Below are 17,129 nucleotides of genomic sequence, written 5' to 3'. Positions count from 1 at the left end.
TTACTCACTTTAATTACATCACTTCACTTACTTTACGTACTCACTTTACTTTACGTACTTAAATGACTTCACTTATTTTGCTTACTGTACTCAATTACTGTATTTTTGTATTGTTTTTTATTGCTTGTTTTTATGGAATGTCTACAGAAATATGGTGATGCCCATAACAAATTTCCTGTCAAGGACAATAAAGTTTACTACTACTATTCAATTCAATTCAGCTTTATTTGTATAGCGCTTTTACAATGTAGATTGTGTCAAAGCAGTTTCACATAAATGGTCATAGTAACTGGAACAGTGTAGTTCAGTTTTTAGTGTTTAAGTTCAGTTCAGTTTAGCTCAGTTCAGTGTGGTTTAAAGTCATTACTGAGAGTCCAAACACTGAAGAGCAAATTCTACTACTACTACTACTACTACTACTACTACTACTACTACTACTACTTCATTTCACTTATTTTACTTATTTTACTTCATTTACGTTCTTAATTTACTTACTTCACTTACTTTATTTACTTTACTCACTTCACTTCTTCACTTCACTTTCTTTACGGACTTTTCTTCACTTTACGTATGTACTTAATTTACTTTACTTACTTTACTTCACTTTACTCACTTTACTTACTTCACTTAAGTTTCTTCACTTGCATACTTACTTTACTCACTTTGCTTACTTTACTCACTTCACTTTACTTTACTTACTTACTTGATTTACTTCACTTACTTTATTTACTTACATACTTTTCTTTGCTCATTTCACTTACTTTACGTACTTTACTTCATTTTACGTATGTACTTAATTTTCTTCACTTACTTTCCTTCACTTTACTCACTTTACGTACTTCACTTACCTACCTTTCTTCTCTTGCATACTTTACTTACTTTACTCACTTTGCTTACTTTACTCATTTCACCTTACTTTACGTACTTACTTGATTTACTTCTTACTTTACTTACTCACTTCACATCACTTACTTGCTTTACTTGCTTTACTTTCTTTACTTGCGTACTTTTCTTTACTTACTTCACTTACTTTACGTGCTTAATTTACTTCACTTTAATTACAATACTTTTTTTACTTACTTGCATACTTTACTTTTACCTTTACTTGACTTTTATTTTTAATTGTACCTTATTTTACTTACTTAATTTTTGCCTAACGTATTTGCACACTTGCTTACTTTCCTTGCTCACTTACTAACATTACTTACTTGTTTGTTTGTTTATTTTATTTTATCTTTGAATTTCTAAATTAGTTGCATTATTAACGTTGACAAAAAGTGATATTAAAAACAATATATAATCATTATAAAGAATAATTTCTGAAATAAATGGTGTTTTAATAAAATAGTTCATGTCGTGAGATAGTAAAACTATAGTTTTTTGGTGTTTAAATTGAGGGGAAAAAGTCTACTGATTTTTATTTATTAAATTTTTTATTTATTTATTTATTTATTTTTTACAATACCTGTTTTGATGCACTGGCTGCGTTGCACTTACATTATAGTGAATCTGCCAGAACTAAACGTAAAAATGAAAAAACTGAAGAATATCCTGTGTTGAGGAGCAAAATCTGAGGCTAGGGATTTATATCAATTCCTCACATTGCATGAACAATGCACGTCAAAGCAGTATCTTGAGTTTAGTAACAGTTGCGCAGTGGTAGACATGTATGAAGTTGTATTTATCAGTAAGGTCCTATAATGTTTCATTACAGAGGCAGGTAGAAACCATTTTTAAGCTTGTAATGTTGTGTCAATATTAGTTTTTTTGTCTGTGTAGTATATAGTGTTTTTATTTAAAACGTGTGTAACCAATAATTCAGCTGTGTTTTGGTAGAGAGTGAATTAGGACTGGGTGGATCTGTTGAAATGTAAGTGGGTTTCTACTGTGTGTTATTTCAGTCTTAGTCTGGGCCGGGCCACATGCACACACCCTGCTCTGTGAAACACGGCCATAACTTAATTAGGTGTCAGAAAAGAAGCAACATTCGCAGGCTAGGAATCTTGTAGAGTATTTTTACAACATCGTCAGGAGGACAAAGGCCAAGAGAGACCGAATTCTTTCTATATAAAGAGTGATTGAAAAAAGCATTAGTTGTTATAACAATACAGACCTGCACTGAACAATCAGATACAGGTCATAAATACGGTTGCTACTGATTTACTTTATATTGAAATATGAAAAGAGAGACAAGATGCTATGATATATTGAATGATTTATTTAAAAAAATAAGCTCTTGAAAGATTGTAAATGTTTTGCTGTAATTTATAATCAGATTTATTTATAATTACCTTTAAATGACTCCACTTTTTTATATATTATATGAAAACATAATTTATAGACTTATTTTTATTTTGGATGTTCTACCATCATTCCTCATATAGAAACTTTTTTAAAATAGATATCACAAGGCAGCATTTTTACCACAAATATACTTAAATATTCTCCAAAAATGTTAATCAAGTTTCCTGTATGTGATTCAAGGCTGTTTTTCTTTTATTTACACTTTTAAAAACATTAAAGGACCTCAAAATCTTCCCTGATGTTTAAATTTAAATGTAAAGTTTAATTAAGTGACTTTTGTTGACATTTTTGCAGTTTGAAACAATATATTGTTTAAGAAATAAATATACAAACATCAATTAATTAAATAACAAAGAAGCTTTTTACTGATTTTTGTACTGTAACTTGACTGACCCAGACAATAACATAAATTCAAGCTACTAAAAATCACTTTTTTTTTATATTGCAATTCATTCAACGCATTATAAAATATGAGGAACTGTTTGTATATGTATATATTTATAATTAGTTCTCTGCAGCTAGCTCTCTGCAACTCTCACATGGTCGCCCACTGAAGCTAAGCAGGGCTGCACCTGGTCAGTACCTGGATGGGAGACCAAATGGGAAAACTAGGTTTCTCTTGGAAGTGGTGTTGGTGAAGACAGTAGGAGATGCTCAACCTGCAGTCTGTGTGGGTCCTAATGCCCCAGTATAGTGAAGTGGACTACTTCTGAGTTAGTGCCGTGCATCGAATCAGATGTTAAACCGAGGTCCCGAGGTCTCTCTGTGATCGTTAAAAATCCCAGGATGTCCTTTGAGGAAAAAGTAGGGGTTTAACCCCGGCATCCTGGCCAAATTTGCCCACTAGCCCTCTGTCCATCATGGCCTCCTAACCATTCCCATACCATAATGGGCTTCATCACTCTGTCTCCTCTCCACCAATCAGCTAGTGTGCAGTCTAGCTGCAATATGGCTGCCGTTGCGTCATCCAGGTGGATGCTGCACATTGGTGGTGGATGAGGAGATTCCCCCCAATGTGTAAAGCACTTTGAGTGTCTAGAAAAGCGGTATATAAATGTAAGGAATTATTATTATTACATACACATACACACATATGTTTGCATTTATTTTTTATTTATTTAATTTTACAGTGAGGAATTGGGATTAATAATATTGACCTTATTCGTTTCATCTATTGGAGCCTAATTATCTAAGTTGAGACTATAGACCCTTTCACACATACAGACCTTTCCGGAAAATTACCGGCAATTTTCCGGAAAGGTTGTATGTGTGAACAGGTCCTTTTTGAAAATACCGGTAAATTCGTTCTGGCTATTTTCCGGAAAGAGAAGTTGTAACATTACCGGTAATTTGCCGGAATGCTGCGCTGTGTGAAAGCAGAAGGAAGATTACCGTAATAAGCGCGTGCACGTCTAGAACGTGCTGACGTGAGACGTCTGCTTTAGCCAATCACAACAGTCAGACGCATTTACGTCCGCGCGGTTTGTGAGAATAAAAGCCATTGAATATTTTTCCAGACACATTTAGCTGCTAGAAGTTAGTCAGATCACGTTTACATGTTCTTCTTTATGCCAACTGTGTAAATAATCATCGATGAGATGCTTATGATAAGCCGTTGCTTGTTTACTTTCAAGCTTTGCGTGTGCCTGTAAAACAGCCTGTGAGCGCCTGCACACGCACATATTATGAACATCTCGACATGCGAAAGTGATCCTGCGAAAGTTGTTCACAATATTGATCATCCACAGAGTTTGTAATTTAGTCAAATGTTTACAAACACAAGCGCAGCCGTTTAAAGCTCATTTGTGGTGAATGATGGCAGAATTTACCGGTATTTTGGAATGGATGTGTGAATGCTCTTTTCCGGAAAATTTCCGTAACGTCCTCGCCTGTGTGAACAGTGCTTTTTTCAATATACCGGTAAAGTCGTTCCGGAAATTTTCCAGATATTTACCGGTATCACTGTGTGAAAGGGGCTTTTGGCTCTCATTCCCTTTCAATGATTTTTAGCCAATTGTATTAACGGTGAAAATTTTATATTAAAATTTACATATTGTCATAAACACACTCTGTTTGTAGTACAAGTAGTTTGACCAAATGCCATTTATAATTCGTAGTCATTTCTAATCAAGTGAATCAGAGCTCATGAAACAATCACAGAAAAAAGCTTACCTCCACATTCCAGAATAAGGTGAATTGCCACCGCAGCTGTGTTTCCATCCGAAGATGCGAATGAAATATCTGCGCAAAACTGTGGCATAAAAGATGTACGAATAAAGCAGCGTTTCCATCCAACGAGTCAAAGAGAACAAAATCGTCACTTCCTAATTAACTGGTGCCAAATATTAACAGTAAAAATGGAATTTGCTGTGGTAGGAGAAGCTGCGTCAATCTTTTCTCCATTTAATAAATCGCTTGCGTCTCAGAAGACAATGCAGATAGCGATGAACCAAATCAAATCACTTTTATTGTCATATCATCAGCAGCACGTGTGCTATGATGAGTCAAAAGCTTCGGTGCTGCTTTGTTTTCTTTTTGGGAGTCTGTTTTTGATTCATTTTCAGCAATTACATATATTAATATTGATCCTTCTCCGTTGATTGGCCTGTTTGGAGTTCTTCCCCCTGGCTGTGAGTTACCATTTTATTTTTCTGAATTAATAGCTTTTCTGTCATTATTAGCTAGGTGGTGCATTTTGTTGCAATGGAAGTCTCCTCAACCCCCATCCCATACTCAGTGGATTAAAGATGCCTTATTTTTTTTAATTAGAAAAAATTAAACATAGTCTTCGAGGTTCAGTGGTCAAATTTTCTAATAATTGGTTGCATTTTTGGAACATGTCAAATCTCTGAGACTTGAGGCAATTACTGTGGAGTGGAGTGCATTTTTGTTTTGATCTGTGCCTTCCAGTTGAGTATTAGTGCTGCTGATATAGCACAAACATACAACTTTTTCTTGACATAAAACCACAAGTTTTAAGAACGTGCCACCCCCCAGCCTATTTAGTTTAATCCATTTTCCCTTTTCTCTCGCTTTTTTATTTTTAATTTTATTTATTTATTTATTTTTTATTTATTTTTTAGTATTGTTTATTATACTCAATACACCATGCTGTCAACCTCAACGTCTGGTACCGACCTGTTTATATGCTCAATTTGAAAAATTTATGCACATCATATAGTGTTTATGCATGTCATATACTGTGTGTCGCACAATATGAGGGTTCATTCATTCATTTTCTTGTCGGCTTAGTCCCTTTATTAATCCGGGGTCGCCACAGCAGAATGAACCGCCAACTTATCCAGCAACTTATTACGCAGCGGATGCCCTTCCAGCTGCAACCCATCTCTGGGAAACATCCACATACATTCATACACACACTCATACACTACGGACAATTTAGCCTACCCAATTCACCTGTACCGCATGCCTTTGGACTGTGGGGGAAACCGGAGCAAACCCACGCGAAGAGAACATGCAAACTCCACACAGAAACGCCAACTGAGCCGAGGTTCGAACCAGCGACCTTCTTGCTGTGAGACAACAGCACTGCCTACTGCGCCACTGCCTCGCCCTTATGAGGGTTATAGTGTGGTTTATTTTTAATCTTTTAATCAATTTTGTACTGTTTTATATATATATATATATATTTTTTTTTTCTTTTTGTAATGTTATTGTCTCTTTTTACTTTTGTTTGTTAACTGTCATAAAAATCTAATAAATAAATCTTATATATATATATAAAAAAGCTTCGGTGCTGGCTTCAGACAGTACAAAATACAGACAGTGCAAAATACAACGACAATGTAAAATTGACAGTGATATGTACAATGAATAGGTATCCACGATTTCGAATTCGATCGAAATTTATGCTCAATTTCGATTATTGAATCAAAAATTAGAATCGTCGATGCTGCCACGCCCCCATGTCGCGTCAGCTTTGCTTGCCAAGCGGGAAAAAAACAGGCTTGTTGAAGTGCTTGTTGAACTGCAGAAGCAGGAGACCTGTCGACAGAGCTTAAACCCTCCCCTCTTTCAATGAAGTCGCCGGTGTGTAAGCATTTTGGATTTCCAGTGAGTTATGTTGACAACGTTCATGTCGTCGACAAAAAAACCCCCACAGTTTTGCAAGCTCTGCTATGTACATATTACGTACAGTTCGTCCGATAGACAACACCGGCATCGCGATCCTCCGCCCGCCCCTGTTGCAAATCCGCTCGCGAAAAGTACACACTCAGGCCCTGTTTACACTGTCTTTGTTTTTAAATGGCATTTTAGAACGACAACGATTTGACATCCACAGTGGCTTGTAGCATTTCTGAGCAGCCCTCCTTCCACTCAACCTCTGACTACGCACATCACGTGACCACACAGCCTGCTGGTTTGTACATTCACACACATTTTTTTTTTATCATCACATGATCTCTTATAACAAAATCACATGACTTATTTAAATGCACATACTGGAATTTGCACAGTAAAAGTGTTTCCATCGTAGTTTATTTGCATCATTTCTTATCGATAAAAAGTTTATCCTACTTATCCTAAAGTTTATCCTACTATCAATTTTTTATGTGCATTTTTAAAATTTATGTGCATCTTGGCGCTTAAATCAGTTTTTATGCATGTCCAAACTGCACATAAAAATATGATGATGGAAACACAGTGTTGTATTGATGAAATAATATATCAGATGTCTTGACGTAAACTCTATCACCTCATTACTACCACGGTCTTGTGTTTGCATTGTGTTGACTGCATTTCTAGTCTTGTTTCTGGCTTTAATCACTCACTCTCTGTTAGGACAGCGAGTCAGTAGACAGACGTTGACGGTGAACAGGATATGGACTCTCTTGACATGCTTAGTAACCTGAGAGAGGCCTTTGTCCCCCTTAGGCCTGGAAACTGGCCCGGCTCTGCCAACAGCAAATGAAGAAATCCTTCTGCTTGTAAAATGCGGGAATTAATAAATAATAAAAAGTCGCCAGAGTCGACAATCTCCCGCCAGATTCTTTCCTGGTGCCATAACAGAGCTCTATTTATAGCACGGAAAGCTCTGTGTGTGTTTGCACTGAAGGGGACCTATTATGCAAAGATCGCTTTTAGAAGGGGTTTAAACACAGTTGTGTGGCAACAGTGAGTGAATATAAGCAGCCTCTAATATTGCTGTGCAATTAATCGAAAATCCGATTTCGATTTTGCCTTCTAACAATTATGAAAAACCATTAATCTAGATAAACGATTATTGCATCATTTACCGCCCCCTTTTCAATTGTACACGTGTTGCTCTTAAAAGCGCAAAAGCTTTGCTGCACACACACAGAACAGAAGCATGCAGTCAGTTCGGTCTCACTCACATCTAAAGTCATCTTAACGCGAGCGCTTTATGCCGAGTTCAGACTGCATGATTTTCAAAGTAGTCGTGTCACAGATGTTTTCACACTGCATGACTATCTGGGCTAGCGTTTCGTCGCTGCTTTGTTTACACTGCAAGATGGATCGGCGACAGGGACTTTCACATTGCATGACTTTACTATAGGAAGAATCGCCGACAAGTTTGTCCAAACTACGTCTCACAGCCAAAAACATGTCGTATATCTTTTGTTATTAACTACATAATGAGAATGAAGCCTTTAATGGGGTAGAACATGTACATGTTTGCTCACCTGGGTTTAAAGGGAATGAGCCATTTCTCCTCAACGTTGATAATAAACTAATTTCTTTCTGTGTGAAACGTCAAACAGACACGGTTGCTCCTGAGTCCTGTCAAACCTCCACTAGTTTTTCCTCCATTTATTGGGTCCAAATAAACCGAAAAAGAGCGCTTTTAACTTCTCCCCCAGCCTCCCGCTGTCCTGCAGCAGATATACAAACACACACACACAAGTGAAAGCTGCTCTCTCATTGGCTGTAGGCGATCGCTGATGTTATTTTCAGTCAAAACTCAATTCACACAGCATGATTTGAATCGCCGACAGCTCCAGATATTTAGCACGGCAAATATCTCGCAGGCATCGGCGACTCATCGGCGATTCTCTTAGATTGCGTCTTTGATAGTTCATACTGTGTGATTGTCACTCGCGTGCACGAGCAGCGATTTGCCTGTGATTTCAGGCATTTGTCGGCGATTTCTCAAAACCTGTCGGCGAGCCAAAATTACGGCTAAAATCACGCAGTCTGAACTAGGCATTACTGGTCAATTAGGTGTCAAAACGCGGTGTTTAGTGATTATTTATATTAACCCTCATTTGTGTAATAAACAAACGAGTTGAGAATCAACAGACACGCGAAAGAGAAACCATTAAATAATCCTTCTGCCGCCTGTTTTTATGATTATTAATCAAACAACAAATGGAGAACATGCCTCTCTGCTCTTGACTGAAGGACTGCTGTAGCTAAAATGTTTTTCCTTCAGTGAAGATGCTTAAAGCAGTTTGTTTCATATTTTTATTCTATTGTGTTTATTTCTCTTTCCTTTGCAGGGTGGAAAATAGCTGTATATATACAGTTGAAGCCAGAATTATTAGCCCTCCTGAATATTAGCAACTCCCACCAATTTCTGTTTAATGGAAAGAAGATTTCTGAACATAATAGTTTTAATAACTCATTTCTAATAACTGATTTATTTTATCTTTGTCATGATGACAGCACATAATATTTGACTAGATATTTTTCAAAATACAAGCATTCAGATTCAAAGTGCGATTTAAAGGCTTAATTAGGGTAATTAGGCAGGTCATTGTATAACAGTAGTTTCTTCTGCAGACAAACAAAAAAAAATATTCCTTAAGGGGGCTAATATTATAGACTTTAAAATGGGTTTCATAATATTTAAACCTGCTTTCATTCTAGCCAAAATAAAAAAATAAAAAAAGCCTTTCTCCAGAAGAAAAAATATTAGAGGAAATACAGTTAAAATTCCTTGCTCTGTTAAACATAATTTGGGAAATATTTATTTAAAAACAATTCTCAGGAGTGCTAATAATTTTGACTTTAACAGTAATCATTTTGAATAATCGTGATTACAATTATGACCAAAATAATCTAGATTATGATTTTTCCCAAAATCGAGCAGCCCTTGCCTCTAATTATAGAAATGTATTTTATTTTTTATATAGTCTGCAGAAACACTTACATTGACATTATCTCTTTGTACGTGTCATCAGAGGGGGAAAGCCCCACACATTAATGACCATCTCTCCCTCATTAGCATCAACAACCCGTACCTGCTAAACTATGTCAATGACTAATGCCTGTTTCACAACGCACGCTTAAGCAGAGCTGAAACAGCGCATAGGGAGAGCTGAAGCAGAGCGCAGCTGATCGGCAAATGTTGCACAGGTTAATCTATCTCTGTCCATTCTATCTAGTGACCTATCTTATACCTGTCAACATTGGGATGTGAAAATAAGGGATATGCCCACCATAATAAGGGACCCCCCCCACCTCCTTTAAAAAATCCCGAAATTACTAAACATGTTCATTTGGAGCGGTTTCATTGTAAATAAACAGTTAAATGGTCAGTAATATGTTTAATTATTATTATTTACAAAAGAAAAAATAAAAGTCATGTCTCGTCTTCAGTTTCAGGCTCAGGCACGCTTTGCACACACTATAAGCGTACAGCACCAAAGCCCCAGTGAACCGCACTCTGGCACACCTTTTCCAGCTGGGCCAGGGTTGGCCAACTGAACCATGTCTGAGCCTAATTCAGATCACTCACACTTCTTAAACTATCCGGGAAACTGGCCTCGGCACGGTTGGGATAGCATAGTGTGAGTACACCCTAAATGTCAGGTTAGAATGCACAAATGAACACTTATTTTTTTTTTTTTTTGAAAAGAGAGCTGGGAGCACTCTTATTTGGCGTCGTCATCATTTTCAAAGACTTTCGTTTTTGTGTGCTTAGACGGACACAAAGACAACATTTTCAAATGTATTCGTTATGAGTCCTAAAAACAACGTTGTCTGGCAAAACTGTTGGTAACATCTTAGTTTAGGTCACAGTTTATTTTTATTTATTTATATTTTTGTAATATTTTTCAAATAATGTTTAACATATTTAGGAATTTTTTTTTTTACAGTATTTCCTATAATGTTTTTTTTTTCTTATTTGCTTTATTTCGGCTGGAACAAAGGCAGTTTACATTTTTTAAAAACTATTTTAAAGTCAATATTAATAGCCCCATAAGCAATATTTGTTTTTGATTGTCTCCAGAACAAACCACTGTTATATAATGACTTGCATAATTAACCTAGTTAAGTCTTTAAATGTCACTTTGAGCTGAATACTAGTATCTCAAAAAATATCTAGTAAACATTATGTGCTGTCATCATGGCAAAGATAAAATAAATCAGTTATTAGTAATGAGGTATTAAAACTATTGTGTTTGGAAATGTGTTGAAAAAATCTTCATCTTCTCTCCGTTAAACAGAAATTGGGGAAAAAAATGCAAGAGGGCTAATAATTCTGATTATACTCCAGAACTGAATAAGGTAAATGAGGTATGGTGTTACTTTATTACATGTCTGAGAGATGTAGGTTGATCTAAACAGTAGACTTCATGGTCTGTTAAGGGCTGTTCCCTTGACGTTCACTACGTTCTGCCTAATTTCAAAGTAGTTGAGCTCCAAATTCCCGCTGAGCCATTTCACTTCCTACTTTTGGTCAGAGTTCGCCTTTTTTGCTTTCACGAAAAGCCATTTTGGAGCTTTTCAGAACAACAGATTTGAATAGGGACTACAGAGAGAATGAAGCCGGTGAAAGAGGCTTGTGTTTTAACATTTGTCCTGTGGGTAATTGATAAATAACAGTTTTTTCTTTCAACATCGAGATGTTCTGGGGAACTGAAAAATAAGCCAGGATCTTTTCCCACCAGGATTTGATTGAGTTGTGAAAAGTGTCTCTAATTTGATTGATGAGGGGAGAGGTTGGAAAATAAGAGGGCTTTGTGATATCACTACATTTATGGGTCAGAAATGGATGGAGCAAGTTGTTTTTTCACCCTTTACCTTTTTTGCTTTTATTGTTTTATTATTGTTTCTCGTTTGTATTCTTTTGCAGTATTTTATTTATTTATTTAAATATTTATTTATTTATTTATCTGTTTATTTTATTTGTTTATTTTATTTATTTTTATTAATTAATTAATTAATTATTTATTTATTTTATTTGTTTATTTTATTTATTTTTATTTATTTGTTTGTTTTATTTATTTACTTATTTTATTTATTGTGTTTATTTGTGTTGTTTTATTTATTTATTTATTTTGCTTTTATTTTTATTTATTTATTTGTTTTGTTAAGATATATATTTATTTGTTTATTTTATAATTTTTTTTCAGTTTTGGTTATTTTATTACTTTAAATTTTTTCTTACTTAAAAAAATTATTACTAAAATGTTTCTTTTTCCTTGTCTGATTTTCTTTTATTTGTCTTTTCAGATAAAAAATATTATTCGCTTGTTTGTAATATCTGTTATTTTCTTCTTTTTCTTTTATTCTCTTATTTGAAATTTCCATTTGTATTTTTTATTTACATTTTTTTAAGTTTTCTTGTTCTGTTTCTTTTATTTCCTTAAGGTTTTTTTTTAATAATTAATTAATTTCCTTTATTCTTTTCCTCCTTTTTTGTTTATTTCTTAATTATGTTTTTTATTATTGTTTAGCAAATTAATTTTTTAAAAACTTTTTTTCAGATTGTAATTTGCCCTATACATACATATGTTTAATTCACAACATCATCAAACTGAAATATAAAACATATACATTTAATAACATATATAACTTCAGCTACCCCCAACCCACTCCCCTGTGATCTCTTTAAAATGGGGTTTCCAGAAAAGAAATGCTAACATGTTAGAATTAATGTACAGCAATCAAGAATACAGGGTGGCACAGTGGTTTGGTGGTAAGCACTGTTGCCTCACAGCAAGAAGGTCATTGGTTTGAGTCCCGGCTGGGTCAGCTGGCATTTCTGTGTGGAGTTTGCTCTCCCTGTGTTGGTGTGGGTTTTCTCCGGGTGCTCCGGTTTCCCCCACAGTCCAAACACATGCACTTTAAGTAAATCTAATAAAATAAATTGACCTTAGTGTATGAGTGTGAGTGTGTGAATGAGTATGGATGATTCCCAGTACTGGGTTGCAGATGGAAGGGCATCCGCTGTGTAAAACATATGCTGGTGGTTAATTCTGCTTTGGCGACCCCTGAAATAGAGACTAAGCCAAAGGAAAATGAATGAATGAATGAATGAATGAATGAATCATGATCATTGTTTTGTGCAATAAACATGCAGATATTGTCAGTATAGCTTAAGTCCAGATCTTTAATGTACACATTATACCAAGCTCAGTTGAACTGTGCATGATTCCAGCATTATAATGTCCTAAATTTGTATTAATTTGCCATATATTTTTCTAAGTTCTCTTTCTTTTTTCATTTTGGCTCTTTTTTTTCTATCCTTATCTACATTTAGCATTGTATGTGCATGCGTGCATCTTCATCTTGTCCACACTTAAGTCAGCAGCACTCGATCCGGCTCTTCACTGCCAGGCTCCAGGAGATCAGTATAAAGACTAATGGAAATCTGCACGGCTGCGTTGCCCTCTCTCATAGAGTTCTTAGGACCCCCCTGTTGAGTATCTGGCAACACAGGAGAGAGTCTGTGCCAGGTTTTACCCCCCGAGCGACTCCCCGCACCCCGCTCTCATATCCATCTTTCCCAGTCCCCCTTTCCCAACACTATGCTTCTTTTACACAACCGCCTGGAGAGGTAAACACTTTGAGTCGCATTGCAAAATAGCCAACTGCTGATTTAAGTCGTACAGTTTTGAGTGTATATAACACAGAAACATTCTCTGAGAATTGTTTGTGTTCCAAAACTTTTAACGAAACCAAACCATCATAAACTGTTTGGGCAATGGTCGTATTTTGAGAGCCACTCTTGATTTCCCAACCCACATTTGCTGTTATTCTGTAAACATCGCAGATGCAGAAATCACCATATGGAGTTTGTAACTACTGACTAATTCTCTCCGAGTCTTTCGCTGTCCAATAAGGAGCTGCTCACTGTTGTTTTGTAGCATTTTAAACCACAGGAGCCTGGGTTTGCCAGATTACAACCAGACTTAAATGTGTGTGTGCGTCTTGTATTCCTTTCAGAAACAAATGTCCCCACAAGTATAGCAAGACCAGTAAATTTTAACTTTCTGGGAAAATTTCTACACTGCAAAAAAAAGTTTTTGTACTTAGTTTGTTTGTCATGTTTCTAGTTTAAATATCTAAAAAAAAAAACCTGAAATCTAAACAAGCGAAAAATATAGTCTTGTTTTAAGAAATATTATGCCAATTTTTTTACTTAATTTATTTTTCCTAAATTAAGCCAGGTAATCTGCCAAAGGAATAAGCTAAATAATCTCGTTTTTCATTTTGACATGAGATTAAATTAGCTTATTTAGGTGTTGAGCAGTTTTCAGAATATATATACTTGGAGACAGGGCAAAAGGTCTTCCAATGATCTTCTGAACTAGTTTGTGGATTTCTTTCCAGTATGTTTTAATCATGTCACTATCCCAAAATACATGCGTCACAGTACCAACATTGGATTTGCACTTAAATTGAGAAAAATTAGGAAATATCTAGCAGCACGAGTGGTCTTTAATGAACCTAAAAGAGCACGTCACTCCGCTACTCATCCGTTTGCACTGGCTGCTAGTTGCTGCTCGCATCAAATTCAAGGTTCTGATGTTTGCTTACAAAGCAACTTCTGGCTTTGCTCCTTCTTATCTGCTCTCACTTCTGCAGATGTATGTGCCCTCCAGAAACTTGCGTTCTGTGAATGAACGATGCCTCGTGGTTCCATCCCAAAGAGGGAAGAAATCACTTTCCCGAACTCTCACGTTCAATCTGCCCTGTTGGTGGATGAACTCCCTAACTGCATCAGAACAGCAGAGTCACTCGCTGTCTTCAAGAAACGACTAAAAACTCAACTATTTAGTCTCCACTGCAATTCCATCTGCAATTGACTCTGGTTCGGTAAACTGTATTACAAAAAAAAAAAAAAAAAAAAACTTACATGACTAATGTTTTGCTTCTTACACTTTACAGACCTGAAACTTGCCTACAGCACTTATTCATTGTTGCTCTTATAGTTGTGTAAATTGCTTCCTTGTCCTCATTTGTAAGTCGTTTTGGATAAAAGCGTCTGCTAAATGACTAAATGTAAATGATCTCATTGAAAATTAATTTTATAAGATTTATTCTTGTGCAGCAGCAAAGCAGCTTGGGAAACATTTTTAATACTGATTAATGATTTTAGATGTTTCAAAATTGATTCGCTTTATGTTTCTCTGTGCATGGATTTCATTTGTGATTGTGTGTATATGTGTGTGTGTGTGTGTGTGTGTGTGTGTGTGTGTGTGTGTGTGTGTTTGTGTTGTATTGACCCTCAGTTTGATTTCATCACAATACTGCAATAAGAGTTATTTTAGTCCTGTTTGTGCACTAAACATAGAAACGCTCTACCAATAATTCAGCTGTCAGTCATCGCTTAACAAATAAAGCTCATGACGCATTAGCAAGAAGCTATTTAAATCCTTCTTGAATAAACATCTTGCTTTTTCTCTTTCTCCACAATGCAAGCCAGTTACTGCCGTCTCGCTTCAGCCAAAACTAACTAGTGAGCAAACAGCTATTCATTTTGAAATTGAGTAAACAATATTAAATGTCTTGCATCACCATGATTACCAACGTTACCGTTGTGTGTGTTGCTAAAGGGCCAAGTTTATATAAACTCTTTTAAATAAAGCAGAATTAAAAACAGTTAAAAGATGAATTAAAGATTTAAAGCATTGATCTGTTTGTTTGGGCAGTGAGACCAGCCTGACACCACAACATGTTGTTAGCCGACATGCTACATTATGCTCACGTTGACTGCAGAAAAGTGCACTATTTGTATCTACAGTTAAGCCAAGTCTGGCGTATAGTATTAAAATGCAGATGTTAGTTAGAGCTGTGGTGAACAAACTTTCAATCTGCATCGCTATTGAAAAACTAGCCTAGAGTGCCATCTGCTGTTAGAAACTAGCCTAGAGCACCATCTGCTGCTTATACCTAGAGCTTCATCTGCTGTTAAAAACTAACCTAGAGCGTCATCTGCTGTTACAAACTAGCCTAGAGCTCTGTCTGCTGTTCAAACTAACCTAGAGCGCCATCTGCTGTTTAAAAACTAGGCTATAGCACCATCTGCTGTTTATACCTAGAGCTTCATCTGCTGTTAAACTAGCCTAGAGCGCTATCTGCTGTTAAAACTAGCCTAGAGTGCTATCTGCTGTTAAAACTAGCCTAGAGTGCTATCTGCTGTTAAAACTAGCCTAGAGCGCCATCTGGTGTTAAAACTAGCCTAGAGCACCGTCTTCTGTTTAAAAACTAGACTATAGCACCATCTGCTGTTTATACCTAGAGCTTCATCTGCTGTTAATACTAGCCTAGAGCACCGTCTGCTGTTTAAACTAACCTAGAGCGCCATTTGCTGTTAAAACTAGCCTAGAGCACCATCTGCTGTTTATACCTAGAGCTTCATCTGCTGTTAAAACTAGCCTAGAGCGCCATCTGCTGTTTATACCTAGAGCTTCATCTGCTGTTAAAAACTAGCATAGAGTGCTGTCTGCTGTTTAAACTAGCCTAGAGCACCGTCTGCTGTTTAAACTAGCCTAGAGCGCCATCTGCTGTTTAAACTAGCTTAGACCACCATCTGCTGTTTAAACTAGCCTAATGCACCGTCTGCTGTTTAAACTAGCCTAGAGCGCCGTCTGCTGTTTAAACTAGCCTAGACCACCATCTGCTGTTTAAACTAGCCTAATGCACCGTCTGCTGTTTAAATTAGCCTAGAGCGCAGTCTGCTCTTTAAACTAGCCTAGAGCTCCATCTGCTGTTTAAACTAACCTAGAGCACCGTTTGCTTTTTAAACTAGCCTAGAGCGCCATCTGCTGTTTAAACTAGCCTAGAGCGCCGTCTACTGTTTAAACTAGCCTAGAGCGCTGTCTACTGTTTAAACTAGCCTAGAGCGCGTCTGCTGTTTAAACTAGCCTAGAGCACCATCTGTTGTTTAAAACTAACCTTGAGCACCATCTGCTGTTCAAACTAGCCTAGAGTGATGTTTGCTGTTTAAAAACTTACCTAGAGCACCACCTGCTGTTTAAAACTAGCCTAGAGTCTGCTGTTAAAAAGCTTGCCTAGAAGGCCGTTTGCTGGTAAAATGAGCCTAGAGCGCCATCTGCTGGTGAAAACCAGCCTAGAGCACCATCTGCTGTTAAAAAAACAAAGTTTCCACACAAAAAATCAGCAATACCGATTTTTTTTAAGAGTGCCAATTTGTCTATAAATTTCTCATCATCTTTAGGTGGGATTTATTATTATTATTTAAATAAAATGACACCAACGGCCATGTCAATTGTGCTCAGCTGTGTGCATATCTTGTGTGTATTACCTTGTAGTTTTTTTATACACTATATGTGGATGAATTTAAAGTAACACTTCTACTTCTTTTCCTTCACAGTTTAAGAGGTTCCTCTGTGACTCTCCTTTAGAGGTAAGTCTTTCATAATTCATATGTGCAATTAGATTCGCCTCTCTTTCTGAAGCCAATCCAGAGAACGTCCCTTTGAAATTGCACAGGGACGCTTTAGTCTCAAAGCAGATGATTTAATCACATTCATCAGCAGCTCCACTCTGTTCATAATCACACATTTCTTTTGGTGCCTATGCTGAAATCGTAATTCTGTTGAAGAACTTCTTTCGGCAATAATAAAGTTAGCTGAAAATAACTT

General features: G+C 36.3%; 2 protein-coding genes and 1 long non-coding RNA gene across 4 annotated transcripts in view; 2 read left to right on the top strand and 1 right to left on the bottom strand.

Annotated features, from left to right (window-relative positions):
* Positions 1-17,129, top strand: part of ate1 (arginyltransferase 1) — a gene marked incomplete at its 3' end in the record, with an annotated part of 211,311 nt that overhangs the window by 63,778 nt on the left and 130,404 nt on the right. The window contains 1 exon segment of the mRNA NM_001089468.2: positions 16,859-16,891. Coding sequence (NP_001082937.2) covers positions 16,859-16,891 — 33 coding nt within the window.
* Positions 1-17,129, top strand: part of slc29a1a (solute carrier family 29 member 1a) — a 378,565-nt gene that overhangs the window by 292,065 nt on the left and 69,371 nt on the right. The window lies entirely within an intron of this gene.
* LOC147841201 (uncharacterized) overlaps positions 16,936-17,129 on the bottom strand; it is a 5,670-nt gene continuing 5,476 nt past the window's right edge. Inside the window, exon 3 of the long non-coding RNA XR_015506509.1 lies at positions 16,936-17,129. This exon is cut by the window's right edge and continues 910 nt beyond it. This is a non-coding gene — a long non-coding RNA (uncharacterized LOC147841201).

This window comes from Danio rerio, chromosome 13 (assembly GCF_052040795.2).
Source record: "Danio rerio strain M-AB ecotype USA chromosome 13, GRCz13ab, whole genome shotgun sequence".
In the NCBI taxonomy this organism is placed as follows: domain Eukaryota; kingdom Metazoa; phylum Chordata; class Actinopteri; order Cypriniformes; family Danionidae; genus Danio; species Danio rerio.
This window is presented reverse-complemented; position numbering and strand designations above follow the sequence as displayed.